At 47.8% G+C, this 15,583-nt stretch overlaps 1 protein-coding gene across 6 annotated transcripts in view; it reads left to right on the top strand.

Annotated features, from left to right (window-relative positions):
• Positions 1 to 15,583, top strand: part of LATS2 (large tumor suppressor kinase 2) — an 80,517-nt gene that overhangs the window by 29,438 nt on the left and 35,496 nt on the right. The window contains exons 2-3 of one of the 6 annotated variants that reach the window (XM_033843352.2): positions 2,891 to 2,966; positions 4,186 to 4,254. Coding sequence is in view for 1 of the 6 variants with exons in the window: in XM_073794946.1 (XP_073651047.1) it covers positions 9,090 to 9,263 (174 nt within the window). In the remaining 5 variants the exon portion in view is untranslated. Of the gene's footprint in view, positions 1 to 2,890; positions 2,967 to 4,185; positions 4,255 to 6,609; positions 6,630 to 8,829; positions 9,264 to 9,551; positions 9,707 to 15,583 lie in introns of those variants that run through there. The other 5 variants (XM_033843353.2, XM_073794945.1, XM_073794946.1 and 2 more) reach the window with 5 other exon arrangements.

Here is a 15,583-nt window from a genome sequence, read left to right as displayed (position 1 = left end):
ATTATCGGTAGTATTGAGAAAAATAATTCCTTGGTGGTCAGCAGCCATTTACAAGAGAAAGTGTCTCTTTATCCATTCTTATTTAGTATTAATTCCTTAAAGTTCCAAAGTCCTCTTCTGAGGAAAACCATGGAATAGAACTGAATTAAAACTAATTACATGGGACTTCCCTGGTGGCGCAGTGGTTAAGAATCCGCCTGCCAATGCAGGGGACACGGGTTCGAGCCCTGTTCTGGGAAGATCCCACATGCCGCGGAGCAACTAAGCCCATGTGCCACAACTAATGAGCCCGGATGCCACAACTACTGAAGCCTACACACCTAGAGCCCATGCTCTGCAACAAGAGAAGGCACCGCAATGAGAAGCCCACGCACCACAATGAAGAGTAGCCCCCGCTCGCCTCAACTAGAGAAAGCCTGCACGCAGCAACGAAGACCCAACGCAGCCAAAAATAAATAAATTAATTAATTAATTAATTAATTAAAAAATAAACAAATAAAACTAATTACATGACAAGAATAATATTTCTTGTTAACAGAAAATATTCAAATGGTTTTGGGGCCACTGACTGAGGAATGGCTTCTAATTTCAGAGAGATTCTATTTCACCTGAGGGAAACGAGGTGCGAAAAGCCCGCTTACTGTGGTTATTTTGTTTCTGCCATGTCCATGGGGACGTCCATGTGCTGACTTATTAGGTAGAAACAATTACTGAGTGACTTCTGGGTACTAGGCAAGGGGCTAGAGAGTTTGGCAGCCACTGTACCCACCCAGACCCTCGGCCCTCACCTCAGGGAGCTGGAAGTCTAACAGGAGAACTAGCACGGTTCTGGAATAAACACTTCTCAGCAGGTGCCGCTGGGAATTCAAAGGAAAGGAAAGTGGTCCTTTCCAACGGAGACCATCAAGGACAGCTCCTTGGCGATGCTGCAGTAGAACCAGGCCATGACAGAGGGTGTAGTACTGACAGTTTCCTCTTGCGCCGTAACAATTCCACCAACGAGGCTAAAGCGTCACGAGTTTATTATTCCAGTTGCGGAGGCCAGGAGCCCACACGGGCCTCACTGGCTACAACCAAGGCCTTGGCAGGGCGGCCTGCAGCCTGGAGACTCTAGGGAGAGTCTGTTTCCTGTCCATTTGGGTTGTTCTTTGTGGTTGTAGGACCCAGGGCCCTGTTTTCTTGCCGGCTGTAGGTTGAGAGCTTTTCAAAGCTTCCGGAGGCTGCACGTGGCCTCTTCTGACCTACCTTCCCATCGTCAGGGAGTAAGCGTAGGCTTCTTTAAGTCACTACTTCGTGGTAGTTTGTTACAGCAGCGGTAGCAATCTCCCATTAAAAATAAAAATAAGGGGCTTCCCTGGTGGCGCAGTGGTTGAGAGTCCGCCTGCCGATGCAGGGGACGCGGGTTCGTGCCCCGGTCCGGGAAGATCCCACATGCCGCGGAGCGGCTGGGCCCGTGAGCTATGGCCGCTGAGCCTGCGCGTCCGGAGCCTGTGCTCTGCAACGGGAGAGGCCACAACAGTGAGAGGCCCATGTATCGAAAAAAAATAAATAAATAAAATTAAAAAAAATAAATCCTCCCTGTGAACCCTCATTCTCCTCCAGCTGCTTCTTGATCACTTTCCTCCCCTTTCCAACCGTATGTCTCAGAGTGTTTTGTCTTCTGCTCCTGTGCTCATCACAGTATCTCCCATCTAGCAGCTCCTCTACCAAAAGAGCTCTTTGCTGAGATTCCAGTGGCCGCCACGTCTTTAAATCCAGGGGGCACTTTCCAGCTACCATTTTACTTGCTTCTTAGTAGCCTGTATCTTGGTTGACCCCTCTCTCCTTGAAACACTCTTCCTTTTGTTTCTGAGAAGCCCTGCTTTCCTCCAGCCCCCGGCGGCTGATCTGTTTCCTGTGCGGACTCCCCCTCCGCTTCACTATGAATGTTGCATTTCCTCAGCGTCAGGGCCCCTCCCATTCCATCTACACTGTCTGTGGGGCTCTTCCTCCACACCTTATCCACGGTACCTGTAGGGCAACTCACATGTTTGCATCTCCCCTGCTACAAACCTGTTGTCCACGATGCCCTCCGTAACATCTCCATCCACTCCACAGCAGCTCAGAAGATACCTCCAAAAACAAATTTAAGGTGTTGGTCCACAGGACGGCACCAGCACCCCTGTTACATAAGTGAGAACCCAGGAGCCACGCCCTTCTCGCGTGGTCCAGACGGTCAACCCATCACTGGGGTCTCAAAGTTTGACCACTGTTATTTCTCCATTTCAGCTACTTTTTCCCTCGTCCATTGTTACCATCCTGGCTCAAGCTGCATCACCTCCCTCTGCAACTAGTAACACTCTGGCCCCCTGTCTCCACCCCCCTCCCCCACTCATTCCCACACAGCTGATCCTGTCATTCCTCTACTTGGGATGCTTTCATGACTCCCACTGTTCTGAGTATTAAGACTGAAATCCTTAAAGTGACCTTAAAGGCCCTGGGTGCCTACCTCTCCTTCCTCACCTCCAATCTCTCCCTGCATCTCTGCACTCCAATCACAAGGGTCTTTTTCAGTGTTTGAGACGCTGGGTCTTGGTTCCTTCCACCACAGGGCCTTTGCACATGCAGTGCTTCCCCCCCCACCCCACCCCCTCTCAGAATGCTTTCCCTGTTCGTCTTGTTAATGTCTTCTCTGATTTTGCATCTCAGCTAAAGTGCTTCCTCATTTCCTAGACCAACCAGGTCACATCCCCTCTATGATAAGAGCTCAAGGAGCTGTGTGTCTTTCCTTTACAGTATTAATCACAATCCAAAATTTCCGTGAGTCTGTAGTGTTACCTGGTGATTATTTGCCTCTCCGCTAGACTCGGAAGCTCCACAATAATGTCTGTTGTCACTGTTCTGTCCCCAGGGCCTAGCACATCTGGGTGCCCAATAATGTTGAACAAATTAGATGCTGCTGGAGAGGGTGACAAGCCCGGCATATCGTAAGTTCTCAATAAATATTTGTCCTTTTGACTTTCAAAGGTTGTCGAGACACAAACGGGAAAATGTCTAGCAAGCAGCTGGAAGTGGGAAAATGAAAACATTGGATTTTTGTGATGCAGATCATCACTTTCGTGACCCATGAACACACCAAAAATTCCCATTTATGCAAAATACCAGAGAGAAAGGGTAGGCAAACTCAACACCTTGCTTTTCCTTGAGGTCGTCTTTCAGTGTAGACATAAACCATGCTCCGCCCTTTTGCCCTATGAACCCTGGGCACTGTGCTGCCTTCCACCAGAGTGTAGTCCTTTCACCTCCAACCTCTCCTTGAGCTCAGTTAAATTTTCTCTCACCTCCTGTGATAGCTCCCAAATATTTTTTCAGCTCCTCTTTTCCCCAAGGATCGACTCGACAGCACATGGTCACGGAGCTGCCATCCACCTTCCCTCTGCTCTCTCTGAAGCCCACTCTCTGCATGTCTTAAATGCCTGCCTTCCTGTGACTTGCTTCTGCCCTGTCCCCCTTCCCAGATCTTTGCCTTGAACTCTAGTTCCTCCTCTCACCTCTGACTTTCTGAAGGGTATTAGCTCTGGGACATTTTTCGAGTTCCAACCCCCAAGCCCAGAAACTCTTCTTCTCCTGGGGTTACAAGCAACCAGATGCAATCTGCATGCCTGCTTCCCAACGTTTGTAGGTTTCCCTTTGCTCTTTCAAGTTGGGCAGCCTGTCTGTCGTGGGCCTCCTTCCACTTCTGCACATGAAATCACCTTATGATAATCTCATCATGGGTTTCATGATCAAAACCCATTTATCCAGCATCTGAAGAAAACACACTCAGTTTTTCTTTTCAGGTTTGGTTGATAAAGCAAGATACGTGGTCTTAAAAGCAACTGTTCAATGACGACCATAACGACACTTAGTAGTTAATTATAAATTAAAAGTTAAAAATAGACCATGAAAATGTTCTTTTTACAATTACACAATTAAATATTTCCTGTCAATTTAGATTGGCTCAGATGTTTCCCTTCGAAAATGTTGATTTTGTTATAGAGATTGATTTTGTTGAGACAAGAGTTGGAGGCTTACACTTTTTGTTCTTCCTAGAGCAAGTTTTACCAATGTTCACTGCAAAAGACTAGATTAAAAACCTGAATGGAAAGTTTTAGAACATCTAGGAGCATACAGACCTTCACAGTAGGATTTTTCTTTCAATTACAGACACAAGAACATTCTGCTCATGTCTGCAAAGGAAACAGAAGTTGCAGCCAACTATAAATGTAATGAGAAGTAAGTAAATAGCTGGTGTCTGCTGTCACAGCTCACTCAGCATAAAAAGTAAAGTAACGGAGGATGTGGTAAGAAAAGAAAATGCGTTTTAGCAATTGTCTCTCAATAATGTAAAGTGTCAACATAAGAATTCTTTAAATGCAGAATGTGATTTTTATCTTGACAGTGTTTCTTTGAAGTCTTCTGGGAACACGTCTTAACTTATTGAGCAATTCTGACTTATGCAATCACATACTTCATTATTCATCTGAGAAGCAGAGTGGCTATTCGGAGAATGAAGCTGGGTTCTGTGTTGGAAAGGGCTGGAAAAGTAGGTCTGCAGGGACTGGCAAGGTGGCCACCCTGTAGGGCCTGCTGTGACCCTGGGCCTTTCCCTAAATATGCCCTAGAGGTTTTTACCAAATTTTCCAGGAAGCTCTGTTTTCCAAAATGGCTCAAAGCAATTAGAAATAAATTAAAATCAGAGAAGGTTTACTCTCTCATGATTTTAAGATTGGAAAACACATGTAAGAATTGAAATTTAGGGAATTCCCTGGCAGTCAAGTGGTTAGGACTCCACAATTCCACTGCAGGGGACATGGGTTCCATCCCTGGCGGGGGAACTAAGATGTTGGAGGCCACGTGGCGTGGCCAAAAAAGAAAAAGAAAAAAAGGAAAAATGGTTAAGATGGTAAATTTTACATCAGTATTGTTTAGCACAATTGAAAAATAAAATAATTTTCAAAAGAAACCTAGTGGTAGAACTATTATGTACAGGCTTTTGAAAAAAATATAAGGTATGAAATATTTCCGGTTATTCATCTACTATCTATTAATTGACTACTCTCTTAAAAACAATAATAATCCACTTTTCCATAAGTGTGACTTCCAGTAATATAAACCCTTTGGGAAATGTCCAGAAACTGAGGACAAGAGATGTTTTAGTACTTGAAATAGCATCACAAGGCCCTAGCTCTCCTCTGCATAGGAAAGGCTTTTAGGAATAAGAGGTTCTGGTAGCTCTTAGTTTACGTACAGTTTTGAGAAGCGAAGTCATCTTCCATAGCCAACAGCAGACTAAAAGCAGAAAATCAGTGGGAATTCCCTGGCAGTCTAGTGGTTAGGACTCCATGCTTACACTACAGGGGGCACAGGTTCGATCCTTGGTTGAAGAACTGAGACCCCGTAAGCTGTGTGGCAGAAAATTACCTAACAGAGGAAAACAACAAAAAATCCCGCAAAAGAACAAACAAGGTGGGGAGGGAAGTAGGGTGTTAGGTGTTTAATGTGGACAGAATGTCAGTTTGGGCAGATGAACAAGTTTTGGAGATGGACGGTGGCGATGGCCACACACAATGGGAAGGTTCTTAATGCCCCTAAGCTGTACAGTTAAAATGTGATAAATGGGAAATTTTATATTATGTATATTTTATTACAATAAAAAGACAGTAAAAAAAAAAAAAGAAAAAAGAGTTCGTCATCAAAGCAGATCCCCCAACTAATAAACTTGGTACTGCCAAGTCTTTCTAGAAGTTCCTACGAGTTTGCAGAACCAAAACCTCCAAAGAACAGTGTACCAGGAGATCTCCCTGGCTGACCCAGAGTGCTTGGTCCTGAGAAAAATGTGATCTTTAAAATTTTGATATTTCAGGGCTTCCCTGGTGGCGCAGTGGTTGGGAGTCCGCCTGCCGATGCACGGGACGCGGGTTCGTGCCCCAGTCCGGGAGGATCCCACATGCCGCGGAGCAGCTAGGCCCGTGAGGATGGCTGCTGAGCCTGCGCGTCCGGAGCCTGTGCTCCACCACGGGAGAGGCCGCAGCAGTGAGAGGCCCGCGTACCGCATAAAACAAAAAAACAAACAAAAAAATTTTGATATTTCAGACATTAAAACAGCCTTTAAAAGTTCATTCAGTACATTCAGATCAGCAGTTAAGTTCTCTATATGTAGCTTTGGGGGGAGAAAATGGTCCTTGTTCTTGAGGAATTTATAATCTAATTAAGGAGACAGACCACATGGGTATAAAAAAAATTAAATCAGTGTAGCACACCTTCTTTCTAGTTTTCCAGGCCTTTCACAGTCTAACCCTACTCTACTTTTTCACTACTCCCCATAGAGAACATTCTTTGTAGTTAGCGGATTTGCTGTGTGTCCTCCACGGATTATTAACAAGGAGGCCTTTTCTTTCCAAAAAGACAAAAATTGTGTCTAGAGACCAGAGCCTGCTTTCCAGGCACTAAGGTATAAAGAGGCTGAGTCATAATCAGGCTTCTTGCATTCACAGGTGGGGGAGGGGTGGGGGAGGGGTGGGGGAGGGGAAGCAGGTAGGTAGTCTCAGGGCGCATTGCACAGCAGCCTCAGGGAGAACCCGTAAAACATCCTGGCCCCGCATCTGCAGGTGAGGTGATGCTGGTTCCTGCCAGCCCTCGGCCTCTGCCCTGTCTGCTGCGGGAGGCCCTGGGCCCCCCTTCCTCACTCCACAAAGACCATTCCTCTCCCCTCAAAGTAAAAGGGAGCTGATTTGGTTTCAGTTTCCTTATTATTAAGTACATTGTGATCATGACTGTTTGAGATTACCTGAAGACAGCCTTATAATTCAGTGCTTCCAAGCTCTGGCGTCAGATCTACCAAGGTTGGAATCCCAGCTCTTTGGTCTCTGGCGAGTTAGTTGGGCTCAGTGTATTTTAGGGTCTTCTTCTATAAAATGGGGTTAATAACATGGTTGACTAGAGGATTAAATGAGATAATACACAAGTTTAGGGCAACACCTGGTATACACACATAGTAGACGTATGTTAATCAATTAATTTATACATGGAGAGGTTGCCACTGCCACAGGCTTTGTGCTCAGTGGGACTCGTGCTGTCTCTCTTTTCTCCTCTTGGCAACTGGATGCATTATGTGGATGAACTTATGTAGCTGATTATTTAAACAGTTTTTAACTATCCTCTTTAGAAGTATCAGGAATTATAAGACAGAAATCACCCAGAATCACTATATCCAGAGAATACCACTTTTAATATTTGGCTGCATACTTTACTGGACATATATACATATTTTTGTTTGTTTAATATACGTTATATTTTATATAATATATATCATTTATATTTTATGTGTATAGCTTAAATATAAATACATGTACTTATATTGTTTCACCAAGTTAGATCCTGTACCCTATTTTGTCACTATATTTCTTTTTTTTTTTAAATTTTATTTATTTATTTAAGTTTTGGCTGCATTGGGTCTTCGTTGCGGTGCGCGGGCTTATTGCGGTGGCTTCTCGTTGAGGAGCACGGGCTCTAGGCGCACAGGCTTCAGTAGTTGTGGCTCGTGGGCTCAGTAGTTGTGGCTTACGGGCTCTAGAGTGCAGGCTCAGTAGTTGTGGCGCACGGGGCTTAGTTGCTCCACAGCACGTGGGATCTTCCCGGACCAGGGCTCGAACCCATGTCCCCTGCACTGGCAGGCAGATTCTTAACCAGTGTGCCACCGGGGAAGTCCTATCGCTGTGTTTCTTGAACGCATCAACAAGAGTGTAAGCTCCACCAATGGGTAAATCGTGTAGTTTTGCTCACTGTAGTACCAATGGTGTTTGGTTTAATCCATGGTTCATGGTAGGTCCTCAAAAAAATTTAAAAAACAAAAAACCCAAAGGAATGATTGACTGCATGTCAATAAACACAATGTTCTCCTATATGGTGTATCAGTTTCCTCAAGTAAGCCTCTATTTGGAAAATTACCCGTTTCCAATTTGTTTCATATATATATATATATATATATATATATATATATATATATGTAAAAATGTTTAAGGTATTTTTTAAAAGGCACAAAGAATAACACACTACACATTATTGGATCTAATCACTCAGAATCAACAAATTTTAAGATTTGGACAATTTGTTTCAAATAAAGAAAGCAAGCACTGGAGAGAAAGTCGTTGTCCTTACTTTTCTCTCGAGTCTAATTTCTGCACTCCTTTCTACACCGGCCACAGCTGTAATGAGTCTGGTGTGTACATTTTCAGTCCGTGACTCTACTCGTATAAAGAACGTGATTAGCATAGGTTCTGTGGGATTTTATTTCTCAACATGGTATCATAGTGTAAATATAATTTTGCCACTCCCTTTTCTCCACTCTACAATGATTTTTGAAGTCTATCTACATATCCTTTGAAAAGTACAGCTAGTTCATTCACTTAGCTATTTTACATATTTTATTTTCCCACAGTTCCCTACTGCTGGACTTTTAGGTTCTTCCTGATTTTTCACGATTGCAAACAATTCTATAATGGTCATTGTAATCCCAAAATTTGATTAGGTGTCTCGCACATAAATTGTAAAGTCCATTAAATTCCTTTTATTTACGATATATTTCTTTCAGTTAACTATGTTTCTGTCGTTGAAGACATAGCAAGGGCAGGACCTTTACCTGCATACAAAGGGAGGAGGGGGCCAGCCCCGGTGTGGGGGCGGGGGGGAGGGAGGCCTGTCCGGGTGCGAGCGCCCGGGGCGCAGGTGAGGGCGGAGGCGGCGCCGCGCCGGGCCGCGCGTCCAGGTGAGCCTCGCGGGGGGCGGGGCGCAGGTGAGCCGGATCCCGGCGCTCAGCGGTGGCCGGGCCATCGGCGCGCGGGGACCCCGGGCTGTCCCCTGGCAGACAGTCCGGAGCCCGTCCGCGCGGGAGGACGCGGGACGGCAGCGCCGCGGGGGTGGGGGACGGCGGCTGAGGCCGCGGACCCCGCACGGACGGGCGGACGGACGACCGCCGGGCCCCGCGCCCCCTGGGCGGCCGGCGGGCGCGGGCGGGGGCGGCGCTGACGCGGCGGTCACGTGACGCCCCAGGAATGCCAACAATGTAGCGAATGTCCCGCTCGGGCTGCGCGCTGGGCCGCGGCGCGAGCGCCGGAAGATGGGGCCGCCCGCCCGTCCGCCCGGCGCCCCGCGTCCCCGCCCGCCGGCCGCCCCCGGGCTCGGCGTCCCCCGCGAGGTCCCGGAGCCGCGGGCCAGGCGGCCGCGGACGGCGTAGACGGCGCGAGGTGAGCGGGGCGGCGGGGTGCGGATCGGGACTCGGGACTCGGGACTCAGCGGCGGGCGGGGCCGCGCGCTCGGGCAGAGGGTCCGCGCCGTCGGGCCACCTCGGCCCTAGGCCCCTCGCGGGCAGGTCGTTCCCGGACGGAGGCCGCGCCGCCCCTCCCCCTCGCGGGCCGCCCCTCCCCCCGGGCCGCGCCCCCGGGTCTTCCCCTCCCCCACCTCCCCCCACCCCCACCCCGACCCCCGTCTGGAGTCCGGCCTCCCGCGGCGCCCCCCTGCGCTCGGCGCCCGCCGGGCTCCGGACGCGGGTTCCGACCCGGTTCGCGGCGCCTGGCGACCCGGCGGAGGCAGGTGGGGCCGGGGAGACACACGTGCCCCGCCCGCAGGCCTCGGTGGGACCCGGACCGTGCGCGCTGTGTGCGGGGTTCTTCGTGTGGACCGATTACACGTACGTGGGGGGCAGGGGAGGGGGTCTCCCTGGACAGGAGTCCAGACTTCAGAACTCACTAGCCCGGGACTGTGTGAGACCCAGCGCTTGGCAGGTAGAAATGCAGTGGCCAAACAGCTCTCTTCCCAAAGTGTTGAGCAAATACGTGCAATTGTAGAGGAAGGTTGCCCCCATTTTACTAAGAAACATGAATGGAAAGTCACAAAATGTGTGATGTTCGCACAGGTGTTCAGTTTGAATTTTAACCTAGGGGTTGACAGGCCTTCCCTTGGTAATAGAGAAAGTAACTCCTGGCCCATTATTAGGGAAATTGTGCTCAGGAGCGCTGGATTCCTAGTTTTAGTTGAATCTCACCTCAAATCCCTGCTTGATGGATCGTCATTTCTGAGCGCTCAATCAAGAGACTAAGCTACTTTGTATCTTTTAAAAGTTTTTTCTTTAGCAAATGTATTAATAAGAGAGTAACAGAAAAATCTTCAAAATAAGAATGCATAGACTGTTTAAGAAAGTTTGTTTTAAATTATAATTAACAAGACACTGTGTTATTCAGCCTGTCATAAAATTTGGACTCATTATCCAGGTATATAGAGCGCTGTTTAAAGAATATGCCAGCATTCCTTTGAAATTAAAATTGCTGAACATTTAATGAATCTCAAAATGTCAAGCAATTTAAAATGATATCTGGGCAGAAGCTGTCATGAAACATTATTAAGGTGAATTATGAGAATCTCGGAATTTTTGAACCGGAAAAGATTCTTCTAGCTTCTTCATCTAATTTGAAATCGTTTTGACTTAGGTGTAAATGGGAGCTGTACATATTTCTTTCTTTCTTTAGCAAATCGCAGGGTTGGGGGAGGGACTTTGCTTTGGTGGGAGGGGAATGTTTTTACAATAAGATGCCTTGTTATTTTAAATGATGTTTTGTAAGTAGCCAGCCCCGGGCTCCTAAATCCCACTGCTTGTGTGGGTTGGGCGTGAGGAGGGGTGTTGAAGCTGATAAATTCGCGGTAAACACCCAGGAAACATTTGGGGGAACTTTGCGAGGGTGTTCTGATTTGTATTGGAAAAACCAGACTAACACAGGTTTTGAAAAGCTGCTTTTATGTTTTATTTCATGGTTATAATAATGTGAAACTTCTAAATAATGTTCCTTACTGACTTTTAAAAAATAAAAGGTTTGAAGAAGTACAGAGGATAAATTCACTGCATTTACTTTGTTTTGACTGTAAATCTGCTCTAAAAAGGAGCAAAATATTCTGATCAACAGAACGAAGAGCTTGGGCTTGAACATTTCTAGAACATTTCCGACTTCCAGCATGAAAAATTCCCTGAATCTCCTTCCTTTTTTTTTTTAAAAAAAAAGCCTATTGCTCGGTAATTCCTATGGACAGAACTGGGCGTCCCGAGTCCAGGGGTCACCATCCGCATTGTGTGCTGGTGGCTGACGCTCTGTGTGGGGCGGGGAGTGGGCTTTATTTCAGAGAGCACCTGTGACAGCTCCCAGAGCCTGGAGGTAGCCCTGTTTGGCCACTCAGGTCACTAAGTGTTAGTGTTAGTACTTTTGAGCCTAATGCTGTTTGATTTACAGTTTCATTTTGAAAGTATGATTAGAACAAGGTAATGCTGGAAATAAGGATAATAGTTACGGTGCTAAAATTAGGGTGGAAACTGGACGTTGTTTAATGTTTGCCGTTCACTCTACGAAAGCTTTATTTCGCTTGCCACTCGACCACGTCAACCTAATAGTGACAAGTGGTTGTTTAAGTTAATTAAATACTTTTTGTTCATATACCAATATTTGACATTCACAGGAATTTTCTGGAGGACAAGGGAAGCTCTCATATTGTGTCGCAGTGGTTTGTGTTTACCGTTAACTGTTCCGATACTGTGGCGTAGAGCAGAGCCTATAGTCTCTAGATTCGTTAGCACGGTGAGAATCTTTTCGAGGATGTAAGCTGGCTTTTGAATGGAGTGGGCTCCTCTTTGGAGTACTGACCGCCCTTCTCCAGGCCGTGGTCTTCAGCAGGAGTGCTAGGGACCAGCTCGTTCCTTACGAATTAATTAACTCCATCCTGTCTCACGAGTGTCACTCCTGTGTTTTCATTAAATGTACCCAGATGCACCTGCCTCGCTCCCCGACGTTATCTGCCTGTTCATCTTTTCTATGTTTGAGCCTTTTCACAGGAAGTTCCGGACTCCAAGAATAGCTTCACACTTCCTCCATCAAATCATAGCCCTTGCGCCTTTCCAACTTTGGTGAAGTGATCCTTTCTCTGGGAGGTTTTCTCCAAATAGGCCTGTGCACTGGGATTCCTTGGATGGTCATGTATCACCTCTGTCCACAGCAGTGACTCTCCAGTGGCATGGGTGGTCCAATCCCTGGCCGCGGAGTTTCCGAAACTTGAAGGGGAGAGGGTTTCAGAGGAGGTGAGGCTTCTCAAAGAGTGAAAGCCCCTGCCGGGGTGTGGAATGGAATATAAGGAGACCCATCCTGTTGGGTTGCTTGCTGTTATGATTGCTACAGAGAACAGGTGACAGATTTATCTACAGCCTGGTCATTCCACGTGGTCATCTTGAGTACAAACTTCTATAGCTCCGGGCTTCCCTGGTGGCGCAGCGGTTGAGAGTACGCCTGCGCATGCAGGGGACGCGGGTTCGTGCCCCGGTCCGGGAGGGTCCCACATGCCGCGGGGCGGCTGGGCCCGTGAGCCATGGCCGCTGAGCCTGCGCGTCCGGAGCCTGTGCTCCGCAACGGGAGAGGCCACAGCAGTGAGAGGTCCGCGTACCGCAAAAAAAAAAAAAACAAAAAAAACCCTCTATGGCTCCATTTTTTAATGCTGTTATTCATAATGTGTGTCTCTAAGTGTATGTATGTGTATATCTATATACACACGCGCACACACACACATATGTGTATATATATCATACAGATATCATGTACAAAGCAACAGGGCATGTGGTAGTTTGTTTTCCCTGGATCATAAACTTATTTGGGGGTGAGGCCCAGTTCTACCTGAGTGAACCCATATAATGTCCGGTACAGCCTTTGGCCCGAGTGGGAGACCTCCGTACCCGCTGAAGCCTTGTGACTGTGCTCTTGGTTGGAGAGACGTCCTCAGGGACCCTCCCGGCGCGGGGTATCCCCTGTGAGGGCTTCCTGGCTGGGGCAGCCCAGGGGAGGTCCTGCCGCACGGCGGTGCACGGTTCTGACATTCGGCGTCCGGCTGCAGGCCCGGCCCGGCTGCCTGGTTTATCTCAGCTTTGCCAGTTAGTTAGAGTAAGGATATGATTTAAGTAATAACTGGAATTTTAGGTCCGAGAAATACTGTTTTAAAAGTGCCAGCATGTGTCCGTAGTGCGGCCCTGCGGCCCGTGGGTTTGGTCGGTTCCTCCGTCGGTCGGGGCTGCATGTCTGTTTGGCAGCCAGTGTGGGTTGTGAAGTACTGGGAGAAATTAGAATAAAAAGTCTTGAACGTCTGATAGCGTTTTCCAGGATTGGTTTAAGAACCAGAACTGGTTTGGTGGGGCCAAATTAAGGGGTGATTAAAGTATTGCTCTCACGTTAAGTTTTTACAGGAGCCTCCTATACTAGGAATAGGATTTAGTAGTTGTCACAGCTCCAGATTTGAAAATGACTTGTTTCTGTCTTGTGAGCTGTATTGCAGTTTTTTGGGGTTTTTTTGTTTTTTTAAGAAGCATGAGAGAATAACACTTCATTGTTAGGAGATAATACAGGGGCTTTCTTTGCACATCGAGAGTATTGCAGTTTTAAAATTCCAGTGTCTTGTAGTTTCTTTTACTATTTTATTTATTTATTTATTGGCTGCGTTGGGTCTTGGTTGCTGTGCGCGGGCTTCCTCTAGTTGCGGCGAGCAGGGGCTACTCTTCGTTGCGGTGCGCGGGCTTCTCACTGCGGTGGCTTCTCTTGTTGCAGAGCACGGGCTCTAGGCGTGCGGGCTTCAGTAATTGTGGCTCGTGGGCTCTAGAGCGCAGGCTCAGTAGTTGTGGCGCATGGGCTTAGTTGCTCCGCGGCATGTGGTATCTTCCTGGACCGGGGCTCGAACCCGTGTCCCCTGCATTGGCAAGTGGATTCTTAACCACTGCGCCACCAGGGAAGCCCTGTAGTTTCTTTTAAAGTATATTTAAATCAGTTGATGTTACCTAAGAAATTTCTAAAATTAGATTACTTTGCTTGCTACCCCCGTTTGTTTTCTTTTTTCTTTTTTTTTTTGGCTGCACTGTGGCCTATAGGATCTTAGTTCCCCAACCAGGGATCGAACCCGAGCCCCAGTAGTGAAAGCACAGAGTTCTAACCACTGGAGCACCAGGGAATTCCACTATCCCGATTTTCTAAAGACCCATCCATGAGGCTTTAGGGTCGTATTTGTAAATTCTTGATGAGAGAGCTTAGTAAAATGATACAGTAGTGTGTCAGAGTAGCTCATTTCCAGCTGCAGTCTTAATTTGACTGATGAGTATTCTTGTGAAAAATGCTTTCAGAAGTTCATAATTTCACCATGAAATCAACTGTCGTCAAACTAAAGTCTAAAATACAAGGTCTCAAGCTGAGGAAATACTTTCATTCTTTTTGTAACTGAAGGAAAGTTTCATCCTTACCGAATTATTCAGGCAGGACCAGTTTGCCTGTAGGTGTCCTACATGCTCACCTAGGAAGCCAGGTATGCCCAGGAGACCGTGGTGGGAAGGCGATGAGAAGGGGGGGGATGTCTTCCCCCCCCCCCCGCCCCCGCATGACGGAGCTTTCCCAGGCACGGCTTTAGGAGGTATCACTGAATAACTCTTCCAGCTTTCCTGTATGTTTGAAACTTTTCACAATGAAATGTTGAGGGAAAAGGAACCAGGACGTCTGATCCGGATTCTGTTTGTGGGCACCTCCACCTGGTATTTCTTAGCTCGGGTAGAAATACAGATGTCGACACAGAAATGTCTGGTCTCTCCCGTGCTGCTTGGCTTTGGAATTGGAATGTTTGTGGGACACACGGGCACTTAAACCCCCAGTATTTGCAGGCGCATGGCTCTGGGAAGCCCCTCCCCGTTGTGTGTTTCAGTGTCCTGGTGGAGTGCGGAGGGGCAGGAGGTTCAGACCTCCTGCGAGGAGAGTTTGTCCACTGCCAGCACCCAGTCCTGAGGTCCGGCCTTTCCTTGTGGAGCTGTGTTTAGTGAGGGAACACGACCAAGCACTAGCTAGCTGGATGTGAACAGTTAGATGACTTTGCATAATGCTCGTCATTGTAACCATTCCTAAGTGTACAGTTCAGTGGCATAGAATACATGAACATTGTCACTGCAGTCAGCACCACAGTCTGTATTACAGACTTCTTCATCGTCCGGGACAGAAACTCTGTACCCATTAAACAGTAACTCCCCCTCCCCGAGCCCCCGTGACTCCAGTCTTCGTGTCTCTCTGGATCTGCCCCATAGGAGCGGATCCCACGCTGTTCGTCCTTCGCTGTCTGTCTCATGTCGCGCAGCGTAGCGTCCTCAGGGTTCATCCACGCTGTAGCAGGTGGCAGAGCTTCGTTCCTTTTCTGGCTGAGTAACATACCGTAGTCGTGCAGCCTTTTATAGGAGTTTTGTGTAAATGGCAGGAACACTGTGTCTGAAACCTCAGAGAAAGGGCACTGTGTTTTCCGAGGGCCATCCCCGTCCACAGCCCGTGCTGCGTGTTCTCCCGAGGGCGCCGTGGGGCAGGTTTTACCCGCAGTCCGGGATCGCGGGGACGGACTCAGACGCTTCCGGGCAGCGGGCAGGGGAGCCCCTGCCCTCGTGGCGCTTACAGTTCAGGTGATTGAGGAGGAAAGTGGGCACACTTGACAGTGCTCTGCGGGGCTGTGGGTGGCCTGCAGGGTCTCCGGG

This window comes from Tursiops truncatus, chromosome 18, assembly GCF_011762595.2.
Source record: "Tursiops truncatus isolate mTurTru1 chromosome 18, mTurTru1.mat.Y, whole genome shotgun sequence".
NCBI lineage: Eukaryota > Metazoa > Chordata > Mammalia > Artiodactyla > Delphinidae > Tursiops > Tursiops truncatus.
The sequence above is the reverse complement of the archived record's forward strand: the minus strand, read 5'-3'. Positions and strand labels throughout refer to the sequence as shown.